The 26,186-nt window shown below is 48.1% G+C and overlaps 12 protein-coding genes across 12 annotated transcripts; 5 read left to right on the forward strand and 7 right to left on the reverse strand.

The window, feature by feature from the left end:
• Window positions 1-62: 62 nt before the first annotated feature.
• Bathy01g00740 (predicted protein) lies at window positions 63-1,673 on the reverse strand (the record flags this gene model as incomplete). The annotated part of the gene is made up of 1 exon (XM_007515624.1): window positions 63-1,673. The coding sequence occupies one exon, from the start codon at window positions 1,671-1,673 to the stop codon at window positions 63-65; it is 1,611 nt and encodes a 536-aa protein (XP_007515686.1).
• A 194-nt stretch (window positions 1,674-1,867) lies between these two features.
• On the forward strand, window positions 1,868-3,565 carry Bathy01g00750 (short chain dehydrogenase; the record flags this gene model as incomplete). Its single annotated transcript, XM_007515398.1, has 1 exon — window positions 1,868-3,565. The coding sequence occupies one exon, from the start codon at window positions 1,868-1,870 to the stop codon at window positions 3,563-3,565; it is 1,698 nt and encodes a 565-aa protein (XP_007515460.1).
• A 162-nt stretch (window positions 3,566-3,727) lies between these two features.
• Window positions 3,728-5,443, reverse strand: Bathy01g00760 (signal recognition particle protein; the record flags this gene model as incomplete). The annotated part of the gene is made up of 1 exon (XM_007515357.1): window positions 3,728-5,443. The coding sequence occupies one exon, from the start codon at window positions 5,441-5,443 to the stop codon at window positions 3,728-3,730; it is 1,716 nt and encodes a 571-aa protein (XP_007515419.1).
• Window positions 5,444-5,682: 239 nt separating this feature from the next.
• Window positions 5,683-13,176, forward strand: Bathy01g00770 (predicted protein; the record flags this gene model as incomplete). The annotated part of the gene is made up of 2 exons (XM_007515434.1): window positions 5,683-5,880; window positions 6,103-13,176. 2 exons carry the CDS (start codon window positions 5,683-5,685, stop codon window positions 13,174-13,176), a joined length of 7,272 nt encoding a protein of 2,423 aa, XP_007515496.1.
• Window positions 13,177-13,394: 218 nt separating this feature from the next.
• On the reverse strand, window positions 13,395-14,479 carry Bathy01g00780 (F0F1 ATP synthase subunit B'; the record flags this gene model as incomplete). Its single annotated transcript, XM_007515029.1, has 2 exons — window positions 13,395-13,919; window positions 14,393-14,479. The coding sequence occupies 2 exons, from the start codon at window positions 14,477-14,479 to the stop codon at window positions 13,395-13,397; spliced, it is 612 nt and encodes a 203-aa protein (XP_007515091.1).
• A 365-nt stretch (window positions 14,480-14,844) lies between these two features.
• On the forward strand, window positions 14,845-15,594 carry Bathy01g00790 (predicted protein; the record flags this gene model as incomplete). Its single annotated transcript, XM_007515129.1, has 1 exon — window positions 14,845-15,594. The coding sequence occupies one exon, from the start codon at window positions 14,845-14,847 to the stop codon at window positions 15,592-15,594; it is 750 nt and encodes a 249-aa protein (XP_007515191.1).
• Window positions 15,595-15,656: 62 nt separating this feature from the next.
• Window positions 15,657-16,776, reverse strand: Bathy01g00800 (methionyl-tRNA synthetase; the record flags this gene model as incomplete). Its single annotated transcript, XM_007515532.1, has 2 exons — window positions 15,657-16,492; window positions 16,650-16,776. 2 exons carry the CDS (start codon window positions 16,774-16,776, stop codon window positions 15,657-15,659), a joined length of 963 nt encoding a protein of 320 aa, XP_007515594.1.
• A 151-nt stretch (window positions 16,777-16,927) lies between these two features.
• Bathy01g00810 (predicted protein) lies at window positions 16,928-17,644 on the forward strand (the record flags this gene model as incomplete). The annotated part of the gene is made up of 1 exon (XM_007515286.1): window positions 16,928-17,644. One exon carries the CDS (start codon window positions 16,928-16,930, stop codon window positions 17,642-17,644), a length of 717 nt encoding a protein of 238 aa, XP_007515348.1.
• Window positions 17,645-17,894: 250 nt separating this feature from the next.
• Window positions 17,895-21,533, reverse strand: Bathy01g00820 (unnamed protein product; the record flags this gene model as incomplete). Its single annotated transcript, XM_007515581.1, has 2 exons — window positions 17,895-21,251; window positions 21,501-21,533. The coding sequence occupies 2 exons, from the start codon at window positions 21,531-21,533 to the stop codon at window positions 17,895-17,897; spliced, it is 3,390 nt and encodes a 1,129-aa protein (XP_007515643.1).
• A 558-nt stretch (window positions 21,534-22,091) lies between these two features.
• Window positions 22,092-22,778, reverse strand: Bathy01g00830 (predicted protein; the record flags this gene model as incomplete). The annotated part of the gene is made up of 1 exon (XM_007515718.1): window positions 22,092-22,778. The coding sequence occupies one exon, from the start codon at window positions 22,776-22,778 to the stop codon at window positions 22,092-22,094; it is 687 nt and encodes a 228-aa protein (XP_007515780.1).
• Window positions 22,779-23,269: 491 nt separating this feature from the next.
• On the reverse strand, window positions 23,270-24,151 carry Bathy01g00840 (predicted protein; the record flags this gene model as incomplete). Its single annotated transcript, XM_007515263.1, has 1 exon — window positions 23,270-24,151. The coding sequence occupies one exon, from the start codon at window positions 24,149-24,151 to the stop codon at window positions 23,270-23,272; it is 882 nt and encodes a 293-aa protein (XP_007515325.1).
• A 217-nt stretch (window positions 24,152-24,368) lies between these two features.
• On the forward strand, window positions 24,369-26,129 carry Bathy01g00850 (predicted protein; the record flags this gene model as incomplete). Its single annotated transcript, XM_007515146.1, has 1 exon — window positions 24,369-26,129. One exon carries the CDS (start codon window positions 24,369-24,371, stop codon window positions 26,127-26,129), a length of 1,761 nt encoding a protein of 586 aa, XP_007515208.1.
• Between the last annotated feature and the right edge of the window lie 57 nt (window positions 26,130-26,186).

The following is a 26,186-nucleotide window of genomic DNA, read 5'->3' on the forward strand; positions in this document are numbered from 1 at the left end:
TCTACGTGTTCTAGTATGTATCTATGCGTGCATGCGTCCTAAAATTTAATCTTAATCTCTCATCAAGAAGACTTGTGTCTTTTCGACATCTCCTCGGCTGGCGTGGCGGTGACTTCTTCTTCTTCGTCGTCGTCGCCATCCCAGACGATTTTGTTTTTGTTGCTTTTATTCTCGCTCGGTGAACCAAACGGTGGTCGAACAGAACCGCCTTCGGTCGTTTGCGAAGGCGGCACAACCGATGACCCGGGCGTTTGCGGAGGGACGTTATTATAGTTGATCGTCATCCTCCCAGCCGCCTCGTCGTCTTTTCTTCTCGCTTCTTCTTCTTTTCGTTTCTCTTCTTCATCATCCTCTTCTTCTTCTTCTTCATCCGGTAACATCGCCGCCAACACCATCTCCGCGTCGAAATCAAAGTGCGGTATGCCTGCTCTCGGATTCTCGCCGCCGTGCATTTGTTGTTCCGACGAGGCGTAATGCCCTCCGGCAAACTCCCTCGTCGGTCTCAACGATACCGGATCGCCGTCTTTATCGCACGACATCAACACGTCTTGTTCGATTGACTCGCACAATTTCACCATCGCTAAAGTATCTTTCAAATTAATCGTCACTTTTACGAACTCTTTATCGTACTGTCGATTCTCGTACCTCAAAATCGCTTGCTCGTTTGCGTCCAAATGTACCGTCGTTTGCAACTGTTGAAACGGTCCGCCGGCTATATTCTGTTCGGCTTTTTTATCCACGTACGAAGATATCTCCACGCACTTCTTCGCCTTGTGCTGTTGCTTGGAGAAGCTCCCACCTCGAGACTGCTTGCTACTGAAAGCGTTGACGACTCCACCCGCGGCGGCCGCGCTCCCTGGCGTCGTCGTTCCCGTCCCTGTCGCGTCCGATCCGTCACCTTCCCACTCGCCGTTGTAAAACGTAAACGTCGCGTCTTGTTGCGTCCCGACGTTGAAGTGACTTCCTAAAAACTTACCTAAACTTCTCGCTTTAAACACGATTTGAACGAGCATGGAATCGCTATCCACCTCTGCCGCTAAGTGTTCCGCGTCCTGTATCGCGTAAATGTTATACGTCTTTTGAAGTTGTCCTCCTTGTCCTCCTTGTCCTCCTTGTCCTCCTTGTCCGCCCGTGCACACAATCTCAACTTTTTCTCCGTTACTTTCTTTCATTTTTATTCTCACGCGATCGACTCGATTCGATCGCAGGCACCCCAAAACGTGCTTCGCCAACAGCGCCGTCTGCACTCCCGTCACAACAAAATCGTCGTCGTCGTTTTTATCCGCCGCTTTTTCAACGGCGCAACACTCGTACCCATCAAACGCGTTCGTCCTTAAAATGCAACTCAAAAACGCCGAGTGATTTTGATTCACCGCTTTGATGCGTAACCCGCTCGAAGGATGCGCTTCGATGAGCACTTCCGGGGAGATTTTCGCGCAGCACCCGAGCGTTTTGAACAGATATTTCAAGGGAAGTGCCGCGAGAGAGGCGGAGAAGGCTACTGTTGAGCTCCCTCCGCCGGTTGGTGGTCCTCCTCTCTCCATCTTTGTTTTGTTGTTTCTCTTTGAAGCACGAAAAAGTGCCAAAGCAGAAAATGAAGCTTTTCTGGCATTTTTGAAAATGTTTTGGTTTGATTTTTGAAATTTCCAACAACCATTTTGACAACCATCCATGAAAAAGAGGCAAGAGTGAGAGGGGGGGGGAATAGAAAAATTCAAAAAAGCGAACACCACTTTAAATACGTGTATCTCTGATTCTCTGCTTTTGATAACATATAACGAAGAAGAAGACAAAGAAGAAGACAAAGAATATGAAAAGAAGAAGCGCATCATCATCATCGAGTAAGTTGTCCTCTTTTTTGACTAAAATGAAGAAAAAAGGAATAAAAACGAAGCGAATGAAAAAGCTCATTTTCTCTCGAGCGAAGAAGGCGACGGTATTTCTGAAATCGAATTTGAGAATGAATTATCTGAGAATGAAGAGAATGGGACGGAGAGTTTTAAGATCGAAACGCATTCGACGGTACGCGAAAGTGGTGAAGATCTACGCGTGCGAAAGTGGGAAGAAAACGATCCAAGTGGCGAAGGAGGCAAAGGAGAAAACAGTGAGTTTTGTGAGCAAAAAAACGAGCGAAATGTGGACGAGTTTAGATACAGAGTTTTTGTTCAGGTGCGCGACGACGATTTTGATTTGCTATTTGAGTTTGTACGCGATGAGTCACGCGAGAAGCCGAGAGGAAAAGAGTGGTTTGAAAGCACTCGTGGCGTTCGTTTTGGCCGCGTTTTTATCGGTGAAGTATGAAGTCGTTCCGGAGGAATATATCGACGGGGTCGCGAAGGCGTTGAAAAAAGTGCCGACGTACACGGCGTGGACGCGGAAATACGCGAGAAAGATGGCGAAAACGTACGTCGATCCGAAAATGCTAAAGAAAATCGATACGTTCGTCAAAATGTATTCGCTAGAGGTGAAAATTGGCTTGTGCGTGTTGTTTTTCGTCGGATGGTGGTTTTTGTCTGCGTTCGTCTTTGGAACCGCGAGGACGAATAAGAATAAACCGAATTCTCCCACAAACAACAACAACAACAAAAAGGAGAAGAAGAAACGCGCGAAAGGACCGATTGAAGTCAACGTGGCGTTAGTGACGGGTGCCTCCGGGAACGTCGGCTCGAAAATTCTCAGTCAAATGCGTAAGAAGTACCCGGACTATATCGTCTACGGTACGTCGCGATCCGGGTCGGTGGATTTCAAAGCCGGCAACGCGTTGCAATCAATGTTTGACATGATGTCACCAAACTCAAAAAACGTCGCATCGACGTCTTTAGTGAACGTACCTTTGTGTTGTTCGAATATCGACGAAGTCCCGCCGTTGTTGCGAATGGACGTGACCGATGACGATTCGGTGAACGCGGTTCGAGATGCCATCGTCGCCAGGCACGGGAAAGGAAGTTTGAGAATCTTGGTCAACAACGCGGGGATTAGCGCGGCATCGTTAGCGATGAATACTCCCGTCGATATGGCCAAGAAAGTTCTTGAAACGAACTACTTCGGCGTGCTGCGCGTCGTTGCCGCGTTTTACCCGGAAGCTATTCCGAAACACCAAAACGCAACCATCGTTAACGTCGGATCCATCGCGGGAAGAATCGGCATTCCGTACCAAAGCGCGTATTCGAGCTCAAAAGCCGCCGTAGAAGTGTACACGGACGCCTTGCGAATGGAATCCAAATGTGATGGCATTCGCGCGTGCTTAATTGAACCTGGGGACTTACAACCGGGCATGGAATGCGAACATGCGCCGGAAATTGAAACCGACGAAGTCGCGAAGAGAGCGGTGAACATCATGCGCTCGGACGAGAAGAACGGGTCAAATCCCATGAAAGTGGCCTACGCGGTGTGCAAAGCAGCCAGACCGTGGCGAACGCCGGGTGCGAGAATTTTGGTCGGTCCAGACGCGTGGTTAGTTCAGTTCTGCACGAGCTATTTGTGGAAGTCTGTGCAAGAGATGTTTTTAGCCGCGCATTATAGAATACCGCCGAGACACAATTCGTTGTGGAGATTTATCGTTTAGAGGAAGGAGGAGGAGGAGGAGGTAATCTATAGTATTCGTGTTTCGCCTCGCTCGCTCGCGCGCAATGTTGCGTTTAAATAAGAGTTGAGAGAGAGAAAGAGATGAGAAAAAGAAGAAGTCAATTGCTGTATATACTCCATGATTGTAGAGGCTTTAATTTATTTATTCACCATCATTCAAAACGTCTGCGAGCATTTTCTCTCTTTCCACGAGACTCTTTGGAACTTTCTTAGCTTTGTTCCTTCTCACGTGTCCGGGCTTGATGCGTTTTCTGACCTTCTCGCTCGCTAATTTCGTCATCTCGTCCGAACTCAATTGCGGTTGCAAACCCAACTTGGCGGCTTCTGAACCCATGGCCGCAGACATTTGCTGCATCTTCACTCGCATGCCGCCAAACATAACAATCAACTCGGCCAAATCTTCTTCCGTTTTTCCCGCCCCTTTCACGATTCTGTTTCTTCTACTTTCCGCCGTACTCGAGGCGACTAACATGTCCGGATACTTTCTCTCTTCCGGCGTCATGGACATGATCAACGATTTCGCGATTTTAAATGACTTCTCCGCCTCTTGCATGTCTTTATCCGATAACTTATTCGCGCCTGGAATCATCTTCATGAGTTGCGACATCGATCCCATGTCACCCATCATGTCCATGTTCTTCAAAAAGTCATCGAAATCAAACGTCGCTTTCATAATTTTCTCCTTCATTTGTTCCGCGTCCGCTTGTTTCACCGCTTCTTGCGCTTTTTCTACGAACGATACCACGTCGCCCATACCTAAGATTCTGCTCGTCATTCTTTCCGGGTAGAACGGGTCTAACGCGTCCATTTTCTCACCAACTCCGGTAAACTTAATAGGTTTCCCACTGACTTCTCTCACCGACAGCGCTGCGCCACCTCTGGTATCCCCGTCCAATTTGGTTAAAATCGCGCCGGTAATATCGATGGCATCCGCGAACGATTTCGTCAACGTCGCCGCTTCTTGACCAGTCATCGCGTCCACCACCAACAACGTCTCGTCCGCTTGCGTGCTCATTTTCGTCGCAATCAACTCGTTCATTAACGCCTCGTCGATGTTCAGTCTCCCCGCGGTATCGACGATGACCACGTCGATATCGCCTCTCTTTTTCGCCTCTGCTACACCGTTCGCGGCAATCGACGGCGGCGACGCGTTCGCGCCTTCGTCGTACACCGGCACGTTCAAATCGCTCCCTAATTTTTTCAGCTGGTCAATCGCCGCCGGCCTGTACACATCCGTCGCTACTAATAAACACGTCTTATTCTGTTTCTTCAAACTCAGCGCCAATTTCCCGCACGCCGTCGTCTTCCCGACGCCTTGTAAACCAGCCATTAAAATAACCGTCGGCCCGTTCCCTTCCTCGCGAAAGTTAATCCCATCCGCGCCGACGCCGCCCATCAAAGTGCACAACTCGTCCGCGACTAACTTTACCAACTCCTGGCTCGGTTCCACGCCTTTCGTAACTTTCACCCCCGGCGCTCTCTCCTCCACTTTTTTGATAAATCTCCTCACCACCGGTAAACTCACGTCCGCTTCTAACAAAGCTCTCCTCACGTCTTTCAAAGGCGCTTTGATATTTTCCGGCGACAAATCCGCCACCCCTTTCATTTTCGCCCACGCTTCGTCTAACGTCGCCGATAAGTTGTTAAACGCGTCCGCTCTGATGACGATCGAAGAAGCGCGGTCGTTTTTTTTCTTCTTAAATCCCAGCGCGCTCTTTCTTCTTCCTCTTTTTGTCATCATCGTCGTCGTTTCGCTTCTCCATCTTCTCCCGTCGTTGTTGTTAAAGCTCCTCGTCGTTGTCGTCGTCGTCGCCGTCGCCGTCGTCAAAGCACCACCAAAACTCGTCGTCGTCGTCATTTTCGCGCTCTTCTTCTTCTTCTTCTTATTATTCTCTGTGTACTCTGTAGTGGTGTATTCTCTCAGCGTGTGATGCGTGAGAAAAGAGTGGATAAAATACACAGAAGAGACAACAAGATGGAGCAAAAATGAGACAGACCAGATTTTTTCCTTTTTTTTTCTTTTTTTTCCTTTGCAGCTGCTTTGGTTTTTTTTCTGCTTTTAAATTTTTCGTTCGTCATTTTTTTTCACACGAGAAGATGGAAATCGAGGACGAGCATGAGCACTTAAAAGCGGTTCGACGGAACTGCGAGAAATTAGGACTGCTGGTGTCCTCTTCTTCTTCTTCCGACGAGAAGGAGGAGGAGACGACGACGACGACGATTTCGAACTGTTTGAGAAGTTTGCGCGCTCTTTTCTCGAGGAAAAAAGAAGTCTCGCCGAAGGAGTGTTTACGAGTGCGTTCGTTTCTCTTTTAACGATGTGTTTGTGTCGTCCGTGGCGGCTTTGTTTTTCCTCTCTCTCTCTCTCTCTCTCTCTCTCTCTCTCTCTCTCTCTCTCTCTCTCTCTCTCTCTCTCTCTCTCTCTCTCTCTCTCCTTTCTTCTTTCTTTTGCTCACCGTACTCCTCCTCTCTGATGTTCGCGTTATCATCGCGTCGTCATCGTTATTACCGAAACAGGTGTATTTGCAACAAGCGCAAAGCTTCCAGTCTTTATTGGAAATATGGGACGCGCACCATTTGAACAACGCGCAGAAAGTGGGCGTACCGTTACTGCTGTTCATCGCGACGATTTTGCGAGTGAAAGATGAAGAAGAAGAAGAAGAAGAAGAAGATGATGATGATGAAGAAGAAAAGAACACCACCACTCGTGATGATGATGATGATGATAACGAGGAGAAGAAGAGAGAGAGAAGGCAAAGTGCGGCGGGAGCATCGACGGCGTCGACCAGCGTAAGTCGGTTGGCTTTGGACGGCTTGGCGAGAAATATCATCGCCAGACGGATGCGGCAGATGTATTCGCACATCGCGTCCGGGGTTCGGGTTCGGATTGTAGCCGCTTTTGACGTATTCACCGCGATTGTCCAACGCGACGACGATGGAAGTTTAGCCGAGGAGACGTTTAGGCAGTTTGATTGGACGTTGCAGATTTTACAAAAAGTTGCGACGCCGAGAATCGATAATAATAGTAGCAGTAGGAAAAAGAAAAAGAAGAACAAGAATGAAGATTCCGACGACGAAGAGGATGCCGACGACGACATCAGCAGCAACAACAACATCAAAGACAACACCAACGGGAACGCTAATGATAAAAGGAATGCGCACATTTCGTTGTTCCGGGAAGAGCGAGCGAAGATAAACCAAGCTGCGAAAGCGTCCAGGAAGAACATTGAAAAGGCGTCAAACAGATTCGCGTTTGCGCAGTTTTATCTCGCATTTTTAGAATCGAACTACGAAAGCGTCGTGCGCTCGGCGGCAACGAATCGTAACGTCATGTATTTGTTCGTAAGAAATGTGGCGAAAGACGACTCGGAGACGCAGTGTCGGTTTCTGTCTGTTCTTTCGCAGAGCGTATTGAATATAAACGTGAGCGCGATTCAGACGCCGTTGAAAATCAAGCTCGCGACGTTCACGGATGTGCTTTTGGAGCAGTTGGCGACGATGGCTGCTTTTAGCGATGGTGTCACAAATGCTGAAAAAGATGAAAACAAGAAAGTGTCGGTCTTCTTTCGGGACACTACCGTTGCGAAAATGGCTGTGGATCTTTTGAAAGAAGTCTGCGTGAATCCGCGACATGGCATTTGTCCATCTCAGGTCAACGCGGGAGATTTGATATCTCGCCTCTTGGTGAAATTGCGTCCAGCAGAGTGTGATGCGCACCTATCTGTTCTCTCAGACGCGTGTGTTGCGCACCCACGACTAGCTGCACGATATGTTGCTCAGTTCTCATCTGATTTGCAACCGAAAAATACAGAGAAGTGGTTGTCGACGATACGCATGTTGGGAGATTTGATTCAAACCTCCGCAGAATACGGCGAGACGACGATAGGAGATTTTAGTGGTGGTATCACGAACGAAAACAACAAGAATGATCGACACGACGGCGGCAACGATGACGAAGACGACGACGACGAAAAGATTGAGTTTAGTGCCAGGTGTTGGGCATCGAGTGCGTTACCTTCGTCGTTAACGAAATCTGTCTTTGTGAAATCGCTCGGTCATAAAAGCATAGTCGTACGTCAGGCTTCTTTGCAATTTCTAGCGAAATGTTTGCGCGCGACGAGAAAGCGAATATATTTGGCGGAAAAGAGCGCGATTGCGAACCAGATCAAGCAACGTAAAAATATTAGTATTAGTAATAGTAATAGAAATAACGGCGCTCATCGTGGCCACGTGCTCGCGCGGAAGCGGGAGGTATTGCGTCGCGCCAGAGGCATAGCGTCGGCGGATGTTTTCCCGGATATCTCGGTGCTCATACAAATCGTTATGAAAGGAGGAGCGCACGCTCAATTGACTATCGAGAAGATGGATACCGATAAAAAAGGAGAAGTTGAATTCGACGACGGCGACGACGACGAAGGCAACGACGAGGAAGAAACCCAGGACGAAGTATCCGAGTTTAGTCGATTCTCCAAGCTTTTGGCCTTGGAAGCCTTGGCCGAGCGCATCGCACTCTCACCTTCAGATACCGTGAATTATGTTGATGTCGCGAAGATTCTTCCGAACACTCCCGACGAGCTATTTCAAAATACTCGCGAAAGTATCGCTGCCGTTTCTGTTGCAAGAAACGCCTGCACGGCGTCCTCGGCGGTGTCGAAAAACACTCTCGTTGCAGTGTTCAAATGTTACGCGTTTGCCGTGATGAAAGATGTTGCGGATGAAAGTAATGATATCCGTTTACTATCCGAAAATCTCAAGACACTCTTCAAGTTGAACATAATCGAGTCGAAGACGCTCGATGGAAGAGGTGGAAGCGACAGAAGTACGAAACGTTCGTTCGAACGGGAAGCAGAGACGTACGCGCGCAGCTTTGCAAAATGTTGCTGTAGCGCCTCGACTTCGCTCAACTTGACTTCAACACTCGCAGATTTCTTAGCAGACGCAATCGTCTCGGCGTCGAAACGAACAAGTCTCGACGCGTTCGTAGACGAAGAATTCGCGCGGCCGACTCGGTTTAATCAACCAGAGGAGCACAATGGTAACAGCACTTCCGCGCTCTCGCCTCTGTCCGTGATTGTGTTTGAAAATGCCTTGAAAGTTTCAAAGAGTGTCAAAAAATCCAAAGAAGAGATTGACGTCGTTCGACAATTTGCAGCCTCGCTCGTTCTCTCGAGTTTGCTTCGCACGACGGATTTCTGGAAGCACGCAGTGACGTTGAACAAAATAGGCGTTCATAGCTTGGCGGCATCAAATTGTGAAAAGAAAGTGATGAAGACGATAGACGATATTTTATGCGAAGAGCGGCAAATATTTCTGAGCAACCCGAAGAATGCGAAGGTCTTTACGATCGAAAACGTCGAAATGGATGTAGTCGAGATCGCTGGCGCCTTAGATGCGCAATCTAAGGCAAAACTATATTCGCTCTTGCTGCAAACTTACGTTCACGAGGCGGAAGATTTCACGAGACTTCTCCTAGAAGTGCTTCGAAAGATCAACGAGATGAGCCGATCCGGTCGCGCTTCTCTTTTAAGCGCGGTTTCATTCAGTGTTGCAAGAGAGCTGTCACGGACGGAACATGACTGCTTTGATATGGAAAGCCAATCGAAAATTGCAGTTGCGTTGGCGAGAGGCATTGAAGATACAGAGCAGAAATGTGGTGCGGTGCAGTCAACTCCTCGAAAACGTCTCGCGGATGCGTTTTTGACGCACTCCGAAAACGAGTCCTTGGTCATCTTTGCAAAGTTTGCTTCGGAAGAGGCTCAACTCGACGTAATCGCAAAGAGTAGGCAAATGACAAACTTCGTTTTAATGGCTTCCGTGTCCGATGTGTCTTTGAGCTCGCAGAGCGTCTCTTTTGATGGAAAATCAAAGATTCTTGCGCATCTGCTCGAGGTGTTATTGGGAGAAGACGATGTTGAGAATACGGCCCCAATACTACGTGTTCTTGCGCGCATCTTTGAAAGAAACTCGTCGACGGGTCAAGATACTAATATCGCAGCTCCGTACTCTTCAATTACTCTTCGAGCTCTGGAGAAAATTTTGAAAAGGAAGAGACATAAGAAAAGTCAAGTTGTACTCGCGGAAGCTGAGTTTGTCTCGGCTCTCGTGAATTCAAACGCAGGAGAGATATGCGCGGCTACATTTTTACGGCATTGCAACTTTAAAGATGACGGTATCGTGTTTGAAAAGGCGGCCTCCGATGCCATGCGAAAATGCGCGGAGTGCGCAGCTATTCGAGCCATCGTAAATGAAAGTGATCGAACAGAGGTCTTGAGCGACATCGCATCGTTAGTTATGAAGCAAATGAATCCAACAACCCATGGAAATATGGTGTGCTCCGCTCGAGCTGTTCAAATTGAATTAAATGGTGACAACGAGAAACAGAAGAATATTTTTGAGAAGAAACTTTCAGATGCGTTGACGGATCAATATTTTAAAGAGACTTTCGAGAAAGAACGCGTGGAGAATATAATGAACGCTTTCAACGTATGCTTTGACGTGAACTGTCCTGGAGTGTATCGCGTAAGATGCGTTAGCTTTATTTTAAGAAAGTTAGTACTTCTGGATGAATTGAAGTCCGGTGCGGACTACCGCACGTTCAAGCAAGTTCTGGGGAATAGAATTAAAGAAGAACTCGAGTTGTGGGATAAACGTGCGAATGTGGATGATGCCGATGTTCTCAACTGTAACAACGCATTCACTTTTGCGGTGAACGAGAATTTTATGCTCAGCAACGAAGACGATGTTATCGAATTAGTCAACGCCGCGCGAATGTTTGTCTCCTCCTCGCTCAAGGCGAAAACGCTAAAAAACCATCGCAGAGTAGAAGCGATGGCTAAAATCGTTGCAGCCCTCACGCCAAATAATGCAAAGAAAATGAAGAAAAGGGATAAACTGCGTGAAGTATTTGAGGAGTTTGCAATGTCAAGCTTCGATTGCGTGTGCGAGAATGAAAAATTTGAGCACGCCCTTTTGTCGCGAAGAGAGTTGGAAGAATACGAAAATACGAATGAGTTTTTGGATTCCCTTCCGCAAAATCCGTCTTCGATGCACTTTGTTCGGGAACGCGTGGACGAGCTTTCGGAGAAAGTCTCTGCTTCTGTGTCGTCCTTCTCACCGCCGCAAAATCAAAAGCAATTTGCAGAATTGAAGCTGCGGTTTGCAAAAGTTCTGCACGCGTCTCTCGAACTAAAACATCGCCTACACAAGGATACGCAGCAATCGCAGCCAGATATATGGGCGACAGAGAAATCAGTTCATGTTTTACCTCTTTTGCTTAAAGGATATAACGCGTCGTCATCTGCTTTCGATTCTTGCATCAAGCGAACTATGGTAACGCTCGATTCACTTTCTGGACAAGACGTTCTTAAAAAGTGCGGCTTTGTGTTTGGAAGCGCGGCTGAAAAGTTTTTCGAAGGCAGTACTTGGAGTAGGCTAGTATTTAACGATGATGATGATAACAACGACGACGTCAGCGATACAAAAGCGTCATTGAAAGAACGCGTCGGTAATGCAATCGGTACGTCGCTTTTGGATTGCAGACGAAGTGCGATGACGGCGACTGCTTTTCCTCAAAGACGAAAGCTTTTCTTCTGGGAAGATAGTGATACGGAAGATGTGCTGCTTACCAATGGGAACGAAATTATCAACCGATTGGCGTACGATCCGTCCTGGATACTTCCAATGACACTGCGAAACCTGGAAACAGAATCGCTTTCGCCGAGAGAGTGTGTGCGTTCGGGCATTCTCTCGGTTGTAATATCAGCACTTTCCTCCACCGATACTAATTTTCGTCGTCTCGCGAGAGCGATATTATCAATCATGGATGAAATTGTGACTCGTATAGTCACCGGGAAAACCGAAGACGGAGAAGATATCGATTTAACCGATGTGATGTTGGCGCGAGCGTCGTTTCGCGAACGAACGCAAGTCCTTTCCATTTTGCGATGGATTCGAAACTCAAACGATATGTGGAACAACGGCATCTTCACGCGAGATGATGAAGAAAAAATGATCATGCAAAGGAAGTGTCAACACGCAGAAGATGTCGTCTGGCCAACAACGGCGACGTCGTTCGCGGCCGAAGCCATGTGGCTCGCCTGTCGACCGGAATCTGAATTCTTCGTCGTCGCCAACAAGCAAGTCTTAAAACGCATGTCCATAGATCTCGATCGTTTGCCTATGTTTCTCCCGCTGGTAAACGCCGGAGATGCCGATGCGAAAACCAAGCGAACCTGGGCACTTCGTCAACTCAATTCTTCCTTCCACTCTTTGGGCGATAAAGAAAACTTATCCTCGCGGGTGTTTCGGAAACAGTTTGTGCTTGAAATTTTGAGCTCACAAACGTGCTCGCACGCGCTCGCGGACAGCAACGTGCGGTCAAGAACCATGCGATTGATCAAGAATGTGTGCGAAAATGTAAGCGATTCTTTCTCGCTCGAACTTGTCGAACATGTGAGCTTTGTTGCATTCTTGACGAGACGTATTGAAGAAAGCGTATACCCGCGAGCTTCGGTTTCCTCGGCGCAGGATGTATCCGTCGAGCATCGAAGTCATGTGGCCGTGCTCTCTGCAATGATTTTAAAAGGTTTAGCAGAAGCACCCGACGCGTTCGTGTTTGCTGGACGAGATTTCGTGGACGCAGTGCGACGCGTGAGAAGTGCAATTTTATCTCGATTGGAATCCATCGACACGCGCGGCGAATCAAACTCGAGAGATGGCAGTTATTCCACATCGGATTATCTCGTCGCGAAGAAATGTTTCAAACCATATCTCGAACTCCACGCCACCGTCTCAAGGTGCTTGGAAAAACGGCCCAAGTTGAACAGCCAACTCGCCACGGTATCTGAGCTGTGCCGCCTGATCGTCGTCGCAGATAACAACAACGATGACGTCGAGGACTCTTCTTCGCTGGCCATCAAGACCGCGCTTGCAGAAATCCTCGAAATCTCGAGCTTTGATTTTTCTTGCTTACTGGTGGAAGAAGAAGACGAGACAAAAATGACGACGACGACTGCAGCGGTCGAACCCGCGGCGATATCGATTGCAGCTTCCATCTCTCACCTAACCGGGTGGTTAAACGAACACTTCTCTGCGAAGAACGAACCGAAAGTGGCCTCGCGGTTTCTATGCCGGACGCTGCTAAACGCTCCGGATGTTTTGCAAGACGCTCTCTTCACTTCATCGGACGTGCGAACGTTTGCGAAAACCATCGCAAGCGATTACGACCGCCGTAGAAGGAGAGAAGTAAATGCGGCTTTGGCGTTGCTCTTAGATTTCTTGCTGGATGAAAACGCTCCCGAAGCGAAGAATATTAAAAATACAATCGAAGATTTGATGCTTTCCAATACTCAAAACGAAGGTAACGAGGTTCTTATAGAGGCAAAGTTACGAGAAGTCTTCTTCTTTTCCTCCTCCCTCTCTTCTTCCGTCTTTGTAAAGAAGCGGGAGAAGATAGAGGCTGGGAAGGAGACGCCAACGCCGTCCGCGTCGACGCCGAAGCCAAAAACGAGAAAGAGGAAGCAAACGCCTGGAAGTGGGGCGAAAAACAGACGCGCTGAAAAACGCGCGGCGAAGAATAAGAATAGTGAATAGTAGTTTAATAAAGTTAGTTAAAATCACTCGTAAGGATTGATTGTCAAAACATTTTTATGTATCTATCTGCTAAAAATCAATGATGGTATCATAGTTATATTTATATAGTTGTTGTTGATGTTGTGGTGGTGATGGCGTTGTGGTAGTATGTATGATGCAAAGCGGCTTTTAATTTTTCGTTGTGTTGTCGTTGTTTTCCTCTCTCTCTCTCTAACTCTTTATACTTCGACAACCTTGGCGACAATTTGGTCCGCAATGGCTTGGCCTTGGGATTCAACTTGTGCCTTGGAGCTCTCTCTTTCCGCATCAATCGTACTCATCGCGTCCGCAATTTGACGGTCGACGTCAGCCTTCGCTCTCGCAGCTTCAGCGGCAATCTTCGCGTCCATCTCCGTCTTCAATGCGGCAACATCTCTACCGACTGCGGCTCTCGCATCGCCGATGATTTGGTCCTTCTCCGCAATCAATTTGTCAACCTCTTCGGTGTTACCGCCGACGGCGGCTAATTGGGATCGGATCAATTCATCTCTGTCGTCCAACGCTTTACCAACCGGGCCAAACATGGTCTTGTCCAAGATGAACATCAAAGTCAAAAACTCCGCCGCGATGATCGGCAAAGTCAAGTTGAAGTCAAACAATTTACCCGCTTCGGCGTGCGCCGGCATGGTCATGACCAAGTTGGTCAAGACAACCGGCGCGACAACCTTCGCGGATTCAAACTTTTGCTTGAGAGAAGCTTGCGCCTGTAATAGTAGTAGTAGTAGTAATAATAATAAGTCTCCGGTCAGCGTTTGAAGTAAATAATATTTAAAGGTTTGAGAGAGGAAAATAATCCTATCCTCTCCGCCCCTCCAAGAAAAGAGGAAAAAAAAACAAATTCTTCGTTCAAAGCACAGGGGAGTCCGATCCGAGGGAGATTATTTTATGCGGGGTACGAGGGAAGCGATATCCACCACGGAACGGGTCACGCGCATGCGACCACGCGAACGCGCGCATCCGTGCACATTCTCGCGCACGAATACTTCCTTCGCGCGAATCCAGATTCGTTTTGTCCAAGCGACGTAAACGACGACCGACAAAAGTCGCCGCCGATGATGAATGAAACACACGGCTCTGCATTTTATCTCTCCCCCTCTCCCACATCCCGGATGACACACACCCACAATAATCAATCAAAAATATAAAAAAGAACTACACGCGGAAATCTCTAACGTACCGGCGAGGCGACTCTCTTCGTTTGCGTTTTTCTGCTCACAGACGCGACGGAGACGCATCTGTTCGTGATTTGGGCGATCGCGGACATGTTTTATGTGTGTGGTGTAGATAAAAATGTGTTTGGGTGCGGAATATGACGCTTGTTGTTCGGATGTGTCGCGCTAAAAGTAATTCACAAGGCTTTCTCTCCTCCTCAAAAGAGGGTGAAAATCTCTCTTTAAAAAAGTGAAATCTCTCCCTCATCTGCTCAAAATCAGGGTTTAACCAATTAAAAAAAATTAAAAGCAAAATTAAGAAAAATACACGAGAGACCCACACAAAAAAAGAACGAGAGGTTGATAGTATATAATATAAGAGTAAAAAAAGACTTCTCATCGAACACACACGTACATCGACGGAAAGACGACGCCGACGACGATGACAACAAGAACAAGAACAACAAGAACACCAACGATGAAGACGACGAAAAGGAGGAGAAGCCACCACCGCCCAAAGTTCTTTTTTTGCCTTCTCCTCGTTTTTTTTTATTTCGTCGGGGCAAAAACGACGACAAAAACAACGAGGTTTTTCTTTGAAGTGGAAGGAAAAGAAGCGAAGAAGGTAAAGCCATCGGAGGAGGATTTCGGAGCGATTCTAATCAGCGAAATCATGTACAATCCGATCAAAACTAAGTCGTCGGAATCTTCTTCGCCAGAGGTGACGACGGATGATACCGAAAAAAAAGCCAGCGGCGAGTGGGTTGAGTTTCTGAATCCAAGCGGAACGGACGAGGTTGACGTGAGCGGGTGGTTCTTCTCGGACGAAAAGAATCTGGCGAAGTCCTCTATGTTCCAGTTTCCTTCGAACACGACGATAAAACCGAAAGAGAGAATCGTAGTTGCGAAGAATGTGACCAAGTTTGAAATCGCTTACGGCGAAAATGAAGGCGCGAGCGACGTCGTCAAAGACGCCGCGTTACCGTTCAGACTCAACAACAAAGGCGAAAAGTTACTCTTGTTGAACGCAAAAAAAGAGATAGTGCACGAAGTCGAATACAACGATAAAGCACCGTGGCCGATTGTATTTGCAGGATACTCCATCGAGTTGACATCGCAAAAGAGCGACGCGAACGACCCCTTCTCGTGGGTCTCTTCGTTGACGTTCGGAGGAACGCCCGGTCGCGAAAACTCCGTAGAGTTGGTCAACAAATTGGTAAACAATTGATCGATACTGATTTAACGTCGACGAGGTATAACATCAAATATATAAAATAAGCGGCTACATTCTTACTTGATCAACGCCCCGTCCGCGACGCCGTTTTGGCCAGTCACGAATCCGCTCGCGACGACCACATTCTTCCCTTGATACGTCGCCTTCCCTCCTTTAATCACGAGCGTTTGCTTCACTTGCTCCCATAACTTACTCTTGCACTCCTTCGGGTACGTTTCCGGCTTCTTATCCTCTTCGTTTTCAATGAACGCCTTCTCGCCAATCTTCGCTCCGTCTGGAACTTTGACCAACTTCACGTCCACGCTCTCGCCTTCGCCGCTCTCCGTCGCTAAAATCATCGCCTCGCTCGTCTCTCCGGCTAACTTGGCTACCTTCAAATTAATAATAGTCAGAACTAACTTCCCTTCCAAATCTTCTCTCTTTACGTATTTCCTCAATCCAGTCACGACTTGCTTCACGTCCTTCTCCTCGTCTTCGCCGATTAAGACTTTGCACAGATACAACTTCTCCGACCACGCGTCGTCCGCTTTCGCCTCTAACACTTTACCAACCGTCAAGTTCGCCTTCGCGAACGGGTCCGCTTCCTCTTGCGGCGGTTGAGACTGCTTCTTTACTTTTTCTTTCTTCTTCTTCGATTTTTGATCTCCCTCGTCGTTAGTATTCGAAGACGATGATGGTTGACTCGTGGACGCGCCTCCTTTTCCTCCTCCTTCTGAATTCTTCGGTTTAATCACCGGGTCGAGTAACTTCACGAGATACTCCGACGTCCTCTCGAAAGCCTCCGGCATCGGGTTGTTCTCCTCGAACGGGAACGTTTGCAAATATCCAGTTTTCTCGTCGCGCATTTTGTACACGTGTTTGGGTGGGTTGTACGTTTCCAACGGCCACGGGTCTGAAAAAAAGATGATGACGACGAGAAGTAATACTTGTACGTCAGCAACGAATTACGCGGTTTGTTTGCATTCAATCGACACAAACTTAAAACCAAATCATCATCGCGCGCGCGAGAGAGATGTTTGAATCGCACGCGAAAAATGGAAACAACGAACCTTCGGGATCGATCTTCACGTGTCCAACGGGAAGCTCGATCGTGCTCATATCGTGCAAGCCTGAGACTCCTCCTTCTTTAGTATCTTCGTGTCCTGGTCGGATGCCTCCGCAGCACGCGTTGAGCATAGTATTCTCGGTCCTTTGTTTGAGAGGAAAATGTCTTCTTCTTCTTCTTTTTGGGGTCTGTTGGTTAATTCTTTTCAAAAAACGCTCGCTCGTTATTTAAAAAAAAACGCTCGTTTATTTTCTTTTTATTAAATTAAAGATATTAATAATAATGTCTGCCTCTGCGCATGATCAACGAAAGACCTCGAAGGAGGATTTGAAGACGACGAAGACGAAGCCAAACTCGACGAAAACGAGGTCGTTTACTCACTGGGATAAATTTTGGCACGACGCGGTGAAAGAGAACGAGCAGAAAATGAGAGACGCGAACCGAGCGCATTTTAAGAAAACCGGAGATCAGAAATTCCAGGATTTTGACGAAGGTATCGACAGCGATCGAGCGTATATGGACGCGTGCCATAAATTAGACCGGGGAGTGCCAAGATATGCGGTGACTTTATCGTGTTCCGGGTGCGGGTGCGAGAAATCGAAAGATGCGATGATGCGATTGGAGTGCGCGCAGTGTTTGGAGATGTACAAAGAACGCAAAATGAAAGTTGTCGTTGACGCTTTTGAAAGAGCATTCTTTTGTTCGGAGAATTGCTACGTGGAACACTGGAAAGAACACAGAATGCGACACGGGCCGGCGTATTCGAGAGCGACGAAGGAAAACGGGGAAGTGCATCGATTCGAGGCGCACGACGAAGGGTGCGGAGCGTTGTGGGATCACGGCACGTTGAAGAGGAAGTATTTTCACGAATGCGAGCCGAATACGAAATGGGGCGCAGACGTGAACAATACGGAGGGAGGAGGACAAGAAGAAGAAAAAGAAGAAGAAGAAGAAGACAACGCCGTCGACAGCGATAAGGAAAACGAAGAAACTTTTTGATGATTGACTGATTTGACAAACGGGCGATGTGTGAATTTTGCGTATTAAAACCAAAATCTTTTAATCTACTTGAAAAAACCGCCTGAAAAAAATAAACGTCCGTTGCTCTATAAACTGTGCTAATGAACGCGAGGACAGACTTCCCTCAACCTAAAATTATATTGTGATTACTTTCATTGTTTTTCTTCTGTGTGTTCTCGTTTATCACCGTTTGCGATAAAACGATTCCTTCATCTCCGCGGAGTCGCTTTTACCAGTACGTGTACGAATTCAACCAGCCGTCCGGATTTTGTCTCATGATCGCCTTTCTCATCTCATCGTAGGTGAAGATGAACATAGACCACGGAACGGCCGGAAACCAGTGCAAGATGTGCAACGGTCGAGTACCAAAGACAGTGTTCAAGGCTGGAGTGTATACCAAAGTCGCCCCGAGGACGGTTTCAAACAACAAACCAAAGTTCATGAAATCGTTTTGTAAGCCTTGCTGGAAGAGAGAAAGCTTTCTCGTCTTGCAAATCAACAAATCGGCCCATTGGACGATGATGATGGAGATGAAGTACGCGCATTGCGCGTATTCCAAAGCAGAACTTTGGTAGTTCTTGTTCGGTAAGGGTTGTGGCTGGCCGTTCCAGAAATACATGGCACCCGCCGGAGCGATAGCCTCCTTATCCGCGAAACCACGATCGGCAAAGCCCCACGTGCTGTCAATCGCGCAAAGCGTATCAAACCGCGCCTTTTCCGCGTCAGTAAGTTTATCCGAAGGAATACTGGCGTAGTTCGAGCACGCTCTGTTGCAAGTGTATTCACCGTCACCTCTGAAACCAGCAGAGGTGAACTCGATGAACGGATCGACCTCACTGGTGACGGGAACTTGGCAACCGCCTTCGCAGTAACCTCTCTCCCAATCCTCACCTTCGCAACCGAAACCGCACTCTTTCGGACTCCCGTCGCCGTTGATGGTACACATGACGGAGTGCTTGAACCATTCCAAACCGTTGCCCATCAAGATGTTCGGCGCATAGCCGTAATCGTTGAGGACGATGATGTAGACGAAGAAGCCGGCTAAGGCTTGGATCATACCGATTTGCAAGTACGCGAACGAAATCAAACGGAAGTTGACCAAACGATCAGTTTGCGCATTTCTCGGCGGGCGGTCCATGATATCTGCCTCCTTGGTCTCGTAAGCGAGAGAGATGGCAGGGACCATATCCGTACCAAGATCGATACAGAGAATCAAAACCGTTGACAACGGCAACGGCAATTTCGCCGTGATGTAAATCAAAAACGGCGCAATTTCCGGAATGTTCGACGACAAAGTGTACGCGATGGACTTCTTCAAGTTATCAAAGATCAATCGCCCTTCTTCGACGCCGTTGACGATGGACGCAAAGTTATCGTCCATCAAAATCATATCAGCCGCTTCCTTGGAAACGTCTTTACCGGCGATACCCATGGCAACACCAATATCACCCTTCTTCAACGCCGGCGCATCATTCACACCATCACCAGTGACGGCAACGATTTCACCTCTGCGCTGACAGTTCTCAACGATCAACAACTTGTGCGCCGGAGACACTCTCGCCCAGACGATTTGTTTGTGATCGAGCGCTGCGTCCCACTTCTTTTGTTGTTCAACGGGGTCGGCGATTTCCGTCCACTCACGAATAGTATCGCCCTTAACGACGATGGCATCGCCACTGTCGATGTTCTCTTGCGAAATAATGTTGACTTGCTTCGCAATAGCCGCTGCGGTAATCGGGTGATCGCCGGTCACCATGTACACCTTCACGCGAGCGCGGTTGCACTTGATGACGGCTTCAGGGACGCCTTCTCTCGGAGGATCAATCAATGAGATTAAACCAACAAAAGTCAAATCGTTCATGGTAAAGTTCGGAGCCGGCTTGTTGGAAAACTTAAAATCGTCCTTCATTCCGGTCAACTCTTTGTAGGCAAATCCCAACACGCGTTCACCGCGGCCGCCCAAACCTTCGTACGCTTCCGTGTACGTCTTGTTGTACGACGCGTTGATTTCCTTCACTTCGCCCTTGGCAAAGTACGATTTGCACATGCCGAGCACTCTCTCCGGAGCACCCTTCAAGACGAGTAACGGCGGTCTGCCGGCACCTTGAGAGTGAATGGACAATTGCCACTTGTTCGTGGAGTTGAACTTGATTTCGAAAATCTTTGGGCACGCGGCTCTGGTTTCCAACGCATCATTCAACGGTTGCACGAGCTTCAACAAGCCTTGCTCGGAAGCGTCACCAGTTGCGGCTTGCTTCAAGATGTTGAAGTTCGGGTTGTTCATTTCCGCCTTCAAGTCCATGTACGAGCCGTCGTCGTTTTTAGTCAAAAACTCGGCGTTGTTACACAACGTCGCGACTTGCAACAATCGTTTGAAGCCCGGGGAGCTTGCGTCGTAGTACGGTTCATCCGCAGGAGTTTGCGACAAAACCGCCAAATCCGGAATGTTCTTCCCGGCTGGACACAAATACGTTTCGTTATCGACCCATACGTGCATAACAGTCATTCTGTTTTGCGTCAAAGTACCAGTCTTATCCGAGGCGATGATAGTGGTCGAACCCAAAGTTTCAACCGCTTCCAAGTTCTTCACCAAAACGTTCTTCGTGTGCATACGTTTCGCGGTCAACGCGAGAGACACGGTAACGGTCGCCAACAAACCTTCCGGCACGTTCGCAACGATGATACCAATCATAAACACAACATTTTGGATAATGTCCGTCCCGTTGGTTAAACCGATGATGAAAAACACGACGCCCAAGGTAATGGCGACGGCGGAAATCAACTGAATGAACTTGGAGATTTCAACGTTAATCGGCGACGCTTCGTTGGACGTTTCCGTGGCCAAACCAGCGATTTGACCCATGACCGTGCGGTCACCGGATCCAATAACGATGCCTCTCCCGGAACCGGAGTTGATAATCGTGGTATAAAAGCACAAGTTGCTCGCTTCCAACGGTTGCATGACCAAGTTACCTTGCGAGTCCTTGGCCAAATCCGTCGAGCGATCTTGTGGTTCGGATTCACCAGTCAAAGAAGAATTGTCCACCTTCAATTCGTTTGCCGACATGACGCGAATATCCGCCGGCACCTGGTCGCCGTCGAGCAAATCGACGACGTCTCCCGGAACCAACTCCCACGCATCAACGACGGTGTTCTTACCGTCGCGAATGCACTTGCACTTCTTTGGAATCATGTTCTTGAACCCTTCCATGATCTTCTCCGACTTGGCCTCTTGCAAGTACGAGAAAGTCGCCGTAATAGTTACGACGGCGTACAAGACGATGCCCAAAAACAAGTTGGTTTGATCCTTCTCCGTATCGATGCCATAGCCGATGAAACACAAGGTGCCACCGGCTAACAACAAAGCGGCGAAAAAGTTGGCGAACTGCAGCAAAAACTGAATGTACCACGGCGTCAACGCCGGCGGAGTCAATCGGTTCTCGCCATATTTACCGCGGTTGATTAAAACCTGTTCGCTCGATAAACCTTTCTCCAGGGTGCACCCAAAGTGCGAGTAGAGCTTTTCTGCCGGCCACGTGTGCTCGACAAAATCGATATCTTTACGCAAATTCGCTTTGCGCTCATCCTGTTGTTAAAGAGCGATGATGTTTTAGAGTCGCGTTTTGAGTGAGTTACGAGTTGGACGAGGACGAAAGAAAGAGAGAAAAAAGACCCGTCGAGGTCAATTTGGTTTTTTAATTGGAAAAAGTGCGGAACGACGGAACCAAACGTCGCCCCCGAAAAGTTCGAGACGGATAACAACCACCACCGCGATTGAAAAAAAAACGCGCGGAAATCGCACTCAAACGCCCACACGCGAACACATAAATCCTACCTCGGCTGAAGTATCTTTCTTCGAACGCGCCATCTTGCGTGACGTTTGTGATTTATACACGAAACTTAAAGCCTGGAGAGAAGAGAGAGAAGAAAAGCGGTTAGATTTTCGCGCGATTGGTTTAAAGGAATAAAAAAAAAGCGGAGAAAGCCGTCAAAGGACAAATTTGACAATGCGAAACGCGTCGCGCGCGAGGAAGATGCGAAATCACCTCGATCAATTCAAACGATCCGCAATGCGCCTCGAAAATGGAATTACTATTCAAACTTTAAAAAAAACGAGAAGAGGGATCTATCTATCGTTGTTCGTGCGTGTCTTTCCAAACGCGCACCTTCGAGAAATGAATGAGGATTTTTGCAAGCCCAAAAGTCACAAAAGTCTGCCCTTTTTTGCCTTGTGTTTGTGACTTATTCCATTCTTTGGTTTGCCTTGCCTCTCTTTTTTTATTAAACTTTTGCTGCTGACTACGCTATATATTAGTATCGCACAAATCCAATACAAATGAACTCTCTCTCTCTCTCTCTCTCTCTCTCTCTGTTTGTGCGTGTACTGCTACTCAGAAGATGATCTCAATTCTTCTCTTTACAAAAATTAAACGATATCGTGCTTCAACTCCAACGCGTTGCAAATCCTCCCGATGCAACACGCCGCGCTCAACGGATACTGCGAAACCGATATGAAATCATCCGTCCAACTGACGTCTACTTTCCCGTGCGCCATGGCGCCGACGCAAAACACGACCGATTCTTTATCTTCCTTCAAATCGTTCGCGACGAACTCTCGCATCCGTTTCACCTCGGGCGCGCTAAAACTAAATCCCACTCTTCGAGCGCCGGCGGCGAAGTATTTCGTCACCGGTTGCTTGACGACTTTTAACAGCTTATCTGGACCATTCGACGCGCGCACGGAGAGCTTTTGCAACAATTGCACGAACAAACCGCAAAATCGTTTAAACGTTCGCGGTATTCTCGTGTGCGGACTGATTTTTATCAGCACGTTTTTCTGCGTGTTCACGTACACCGCTCGCACTTTCCCGGCTTTGTTCAGAGGCGAATCGAGTATCGCCAGAAGCGCTTGGTGGCATATATCCGGTCGATAATCTCCCGGTTGTTTCCCGTGACGTTTGATGAAATTCGCGTGGTCGTCGCAGTTTAAAAGCGCGTACCCTTTGCCGATTTTCGCCGTCTCCAACGTGGCTTTCTCCAACACGAACGTGTAGCCGCCCGTGCTGTCCGCGTTCGCCTCCACGTCCAAATCGTCCTCCGACGGCGCTTCCATTGATTCTAAAATGTTATTAATGATTCGTTTCTTCTTCTTCTTCTTAATAACGTGTATTATTAGTAAGAGGTAAGATTAGAGAAGAAAAAGACAACAAATGGAAGAAAGGCTCTTATCAGAGAGCGACTCTTTCCTCCAGTTGTTGTTTTTGTTTTTGTTGCGTTGTTATTCCTGTGACTCTTAGTATGGTATTCTATTTTAGTAAAGTGATTTTGAGAGTAGAGAGTAACGAGAGCGCGCGAATGTGGACGATGTTTTTTTTCTTTTTCTTCCTTTTCTCTCTAAAAAAGGACCTCAAAATTTTTGATCACCCTTTGGCCGTGTTATAAAGTCTCTATGAGCAGATATATAAAATACCGCATACCTACGCAACGTACCTAGGTACCCTACCGTACTATATTGTACCAGGTACCCTACTACTCTACTAGTACGTACTACTAGTATATACTAAACTACCTAGGTACTATTATATCTACTCAAGTACCACTATGTCAAATATCTACTTCGTAACGAATCCTGGTCTGGCCTTTTTTCACTCTAAACCCAACCGCGGTGACTCGCTTCAACTCTTTCGAGCTTTTCACGTGCGTCCCTCCGCACGGACATCCACACCCGGCCACGGTGACGACGCGCGGAGACTCTTCCGCATCCGGCGAGACGTAACTCGGCAAAGACCCTCCGCACGCTCGTTTCGCGTCCTCGTACGCTAAGTATTCCGCTTTGACGACGTCGTTCTGTTCGATTAACTTCTCCAGATGTTCGTTTATCAGTCGTATCAGCTTCTCGTCGTCGTCTTCGATGCCGGAAAACGTCCTCGCGTTGCCTTTATACTCCACGTACGCGTCGGCGACGCCGTGACTCCCTTTCGTCGCGACGAGTTTCTCCAATCCGGGAATAAGCGCCACCGCGACGTCTAACAAGTGCCCCGCGGTGTGCATTTTCGCGTGCGCCATGCGAACATTTTCGTCTATTTCAATCGAACACGGTTTCCCTTTCATTTCGTCCACGTCAAAAACGTCGTCATCATTTTCTTCTTCTTCGTTCCTTCTTCTTCGAAACGTTCCGCGGTGCAGCACCTGTTTGGTCTCTTTGTCCATTCGTACCTCCTCGAAATCAAACATCCAACGACGCGTATTCGTATCGATCGAAATCGTCCCCACATCCGAGGGTTGGCCGCCACCGGCTGGGTACGCGATCGTTCTATCCAGAACAATTTCGTAACCGTAGGAATACCACCTCTCGTCGTCGTCGTCTTCGTTTATCTTTGTCGTCTTTAAGACATCCAAAACTGTCGAAACGTCGTCGTCGGATGATGATGATGTTTTAAACGCGTACGTATCTCGTAAGTACGCGAGTTCTGTCTTTACACTCATCCTCAAAAGCGACGAGTAGAAAGAGAGACGGAGGAACAAAAAGTTGCGCTCTCTTCTTTTTCCTCCCGTCTGTCTTTTTGGTGGTCGAACAATTCCGCGTGTTGCATTGTGAAGAAATTGGACAAAGGATTTGGAAATCTCATCACAAGTACAAAGTCTCTCTTTCGCGCGGCGGGGTAACGCGATGCGCGCTCTTCGTAGCGGAGCTTTGACCACGATGTCGTCTGGTCGTTCGAGCGGAGGTTTTGGTGGTCGTCGCAGTTTTCTTGCCGAAGACGAGAACGCGAGAAGAGTTGTCTCGTCGTCGTTTACGTCCTCGTCCTCGTCCGGTTTTGCAACGACGATATCTTCGCCGCGGATATCGTCAACCGAACGATGCAAACGACGAGGAGGAGGAGGAGGAGGAGAACGAGGAGGACACAAAAACAGACGCAGACGAGGACGGAGTAAGAAGTCACGAGTCGTCCTGATACAAAACGCGGGCGCGTTCACGAAATTAATCGAAATCCCTCAGGCTCGAGCGGTCGCCCGAGGGGTACTCCTCCCGGCGAGATATTTCGTCGACGGGAAACGAAGGAAAGAATCAGTGCTCGTAAACGAGATGGTGCGCGTGCCAAACGAAGACCAAAATGTGCCTCTAAAAGTAGCAAAGTTGATCCCTTTGAGCGGGTACGACGTCGGCGAAGTACCGTTTGTCATGCAAGTGGTGAGTTATTACCGAAATCCGCTCGATTGTGGGATGATGAAGCGAGCGCTGGAGAAGGCGTTGGAGAAGTATCCGATGTTAGCCGGACGGTTGGATTTACAAACGCCGGGGTTTAGGAATAAAGGCGTACGATTGACCAACTCCGGAGTGCCGTTTCGAGTGGTGAACGAACCTTTCGAAGATGGAGGCGCGAGGACGATCGACGATTTACCGCAGGATTTCGCGAGCGAAAGTCGGAGGTTTTTAGATTTCGCGCCTTGGATTGAATTGATGCTCGGCGACGCGCCGGCGTTTACGGTGAAGATTACGAATTTGCCGAATAATGGCGGATCGGTGTTGGGCGTGTGCATGTCGCACGCCGTGAGCGACGGTCAAGGATTCGTGGAGTTTTTAATCACGTGGGCGGAGATTGCGAAAGGGAATTTAAACGGGAATCCACTCGGAGATCCCATATTCGATAGGAGTTTGTTACCGACGAGTGAATTTGAAAAGAAAGAGGAGATTGAACGGATGTTGGAGGAAGAACAATTCGTCGGCGCCGGGTCGGTGGATACGTTGGTGAACGCAGTCAAAGCCGGGAGAGCGTTAGCACCAGATTTCTTGAGGTTTCCAGCCGGGAATCGATCCATGATTAAGATATCGAAAGAGAACATCGACAAGATTAAATCCGCGTCGAACGCGAGCAACGAGAACGAAGCGTTGAGCGCGCACGCGTGGTTACAGCTCTCTAAACTCTCAGGTTTACCAACTGGGAGCGATTTCCAACATGTGACGGTGGTATCCGCCAGAGGTGGGTCCAAAGGCTTACCGCCGATGTATTTCGGGAACGCGTGCGTTGGTGTGAAAACGGGTGCTTTGAAAATCGGCGAGTGCGGCGACGATATCGCGAAAGCCCGCGATTTGATCAAACCCGGTTTGCGTAAAATGTTGAAAGATCGATCGAAATATTTGATGTTGACGGAAAGCGCGTTTCGAGCCGGCGTAAACGCGTACGATTGGGACTGCTTAGCGTTTATGAGCGGTGAGATGTGCTGGTGTAACAATTTGGTGGAGATCTATAAAAAGTTGTACGAGTTAGATTTCGGATCGGGGACGCCGGAGTTGGCCTTGCCGCCGGAGTTGAACGATATCGTGCAAATCAACACGTCGAGACCGACTGAACCGGGAATGCCAGCCGGAGAGAACGGAGTGGAAATGTTTGTGAACATGCCACCGAGCGTTATGGAAAGGGTAAACGCGAACGTGGAAGTGTTGAATGGTGCGAGATATTAGATTTGGTAGTACAATCTTGTTTTACATTCTGCGGTAGTCAAACGTCTGCTAATAAAT

This window comes from Bathycoccus prasinos (genome assembly GCF_002220235.1).
Source record: "Bathycoccus prasinos genomic : Chromosome_1".
In the NCBI taxonomy this organism is placed as follows: Eukaryota; Viridiplantae; Chlorophyta; class Mamiellophyceae; order Mamiellales; family Bathycoccaceae; genus Bathycoccus; species Bathycoccus prasinos.